Genomic DNA, 2854 nt, shown 5'->3' on the forward strand with positions numbered 1-2854 from the left:
GATTATAGATATTCTTCATTACCTTCCTTGGGCAGCATTAGAATTAATTGGTGGCAAAGAATTAGAATATAATGAAGACCTTTTTCATAGATGTTATATAATGGACTTCCCAAGATGTTGAAATCTTCATTAGTAAGGAGATTTTTCCTCAGATGTTGAGAAGGGAGATCACCATTCAATGTGGAATTTTTATATGTGTCCAAGATTTTCTTTGAGCTCGATGTAATCAAATTTCACACTTTATTCTTCTCTTTAATACATGTCCTTGACAGCACTCAGGATCATTTTGACAAAGGTAAGTTGTGGACAGTAGGATGTAGATTCCCATTTGAGACCATTTATCTGTCTTTTACTTGAACTAGTTTACGCATTTGTTCTATGTTGACTGCTGAATTTTTAGACTTTCAAAGATAGGAGCTACTTACTGTCTTCCATTGTTACTAATATTATGACATTTCAGGAGCTCAGTAAATGTGTGATGACATTGATAATGTGTTTTGTTCACAACTACAAAAGTATTTGTAATCCAATTTTTACCATCAAAACTTCATTTATCTATTTCCGCTATCCCTGTACTTTGAGAGAGTACTATACAGAAAGATTGAGAACGAATTTGAATAAATTCCTTCAAACCCAAACTACTCCTCATCTTTTCCCACCATAGTTTGTATTTGTGATATCCTGGATGTCTTTCAGAACAATATATATATATTAGATAATAACAAGGATTCAGAAACTGTATTGATCTCTTACAATTTATACTCTAATTCCCAAGTACCCATTACACGCAATTCCCTTGGTTTTTTTAAGAAACGTACCTATATTCTGGTACTAAAAATAGTATAGCTCATGCATGTGGGATCTATATTTTCAACATAAAATGGTACTTAATTTTTAAACTTTGAAATATCCTCAAGATGAGAAAAGAATTTCATTATTAACATTTATATATTATTACTTATTATTAATGACCCAGATATGATATAGAAAAATAGGGCAACCTACTAACAATAGAGTCAGTACTGTTTGACAATCAAAAACTCTAAAGGAATGAAATTCAGCACTGTGAGAAGACAAAGGGCAATATTAACCTGCAGGCAAGAGCAATAAGCATTTTGTGGAGTACTATAGGTAAGTGCTGTGAAAAAACTTTTTCTTTCTTTACACTTTTCCAGGTCAATTTCTTCCCAGAGTTATGGTGATTACTAAAAATAGCAATGCCAGCAGCTTTTTCTTCATATTGATGGATCTCCCTGGACTGGAGAAGGCTCACTGCTGGACAGCTATTCCTGTCTGCTCTATCTATGTTCTCTCGGTGCTGGGCAACCTCACCATAATGCACATTGTCACGTCTGTGCCACGCCTCCACACACCCATGTACCTCTTCCTCTCCATGCTGTCTGTGGCTGACCTGGGCCTCTCAGCTTCGACGCTGCCTTCAATGGTAGCTGTCTTTCTCCTGGGTCACAGGAGGATAGGAGCTACACCTTGCTTTATACAACTCTTTTTCATCCACACTTTCTCAGTCATTGAGTCAGCTATTCTGCTGGCCATGGCTTTTGACCGCTGCGTGGCTATCCGAAAACCTTTACGCTATGCCACCATTCTCACAACCAAGCGCATCTGGGTCATTGGGCTGGCTATTGTGACCCGCAGTGTGACCCTCCATCTGCCCTTGCCTTTGCTCCTAGACAGACTGAGATTCCAGCCTGAGAGTGGTCTGTCTCATTCTTACTGTGTTCATCCAGATGTCCTAAGGCTGTCCCGTTCCAGCACCCTTGTCAACAGTGGCTTTGGGCTCTTTGTCATGCTCTCCACCCTGGGGATGGATGCTGTGCTCATTCTCCTGTCCTATGTGCTGATCTTGAAGACAGTGTTGGGCATTGCCTCCAATGCTAAGCACCTCAAAGCTTTCAACACCTGCATTTCCCACATCTGTGCTGTGCTTCTATTTTATACCCCACTGGTGAGCCTGTCCATGATCCATCGCTTTGGGAAAAAGAGACTACCAGTCCAGGTGTACATGCTTCTCTCTTATCTGCACTTCCTTATGCCTCCAGTGCTCAACCCAATTGTCTACAGTGTCAAAACCAAAGAGATTCGGGTCTGCATTCTAAAGATTCTCCACCCCAGAAAGCTCTGAGTCACACAGATAAAATATTTTTGTTGATTCCTCAATAATAAACAAAGACCAGAAATAGACCTCTCAAGGAGGCAAATGGTTACTTCCATTTGATTTGTCAGTCAATTCATTATTTAGAAACACTGACTGAAGTCCAATGTGATATTTCTCCAGCCATAAGAACCAAAACTGTTCAATGGGAAAACCATATTTCTCATTTTACAAAAGTCAATCTCATCCTTAAAATTCTCAGTTGTTACAGGTGAAACTAGTAGACTGTTACAAGAATACAGTGACACCTGAAAGTGGGGAGATTACAAGAGTGGGATTTACTAACATCTCAGATCTGTTCCAGCAAAACCCCTAAAATCTTAAAAGATAGCCTTATTTGATTGTACTTTCATAAAATTTGGCACATATCTGTAATCAAAATGTTTTTTTTTTTTCTGGGACTAGGGTTGTGTTCAGTGGTAGAGCACTTGCCTAGCATGTGTGAGGCACTGGGTTTGATTCTCAGCACCACGGATAAATAAATGAATAAACAATGAAGGCCTATCCACATATAAAAATATTTAAAAAAAAAATTTAAAAATAGTTTTTTCTCCTGATTTTCATAATAATGTGGATTATACTGGAATATATAAACTGAATAAAAACAATCACAAATGTATTTAAATATATAAAAATTGTAATTATTGCAAATCTTATAATGATATTTCCTTAAGTTCTGAA

The 2854-nt window shown here is 37.7% G+C and overlaps 1 protein-coding gene across 1 annotated transcript; it reads left to right on the top strand.

The window, feature by feature from the left end:
• Positions 1-1195: 1195 nt before the first annotated feature.
• LOC306640481 (olfactory receptor 51G2-like) lies at positions 1196-2143 on the top strand (the record flags this gene model as incomplete). Its single annotated transcript, XM_079104764.1, has 1 exon — positions 1196-2143. The coding sequence occupies one exon, from the start codon at positions 1196-1198 to the stop codon at positions 2141-2143; it is 948 nt and encodes a 315-aa protein (XP_078960890.1).
• Positions 2144-2854: the final 711 nt, after the last annotated feature.

Source organism: Sciurus vulgaris (genome assembly GCF_902686455.1).
Source record: "Sciurus vulgaris genome assembly, chromosome: 11".
Lineage (NCBI taxonomy): Eukaryota > Metazoa > Chordata > Mammalia > Rodentia > Sciuridae > Sciurus > Sciurus vulgaris.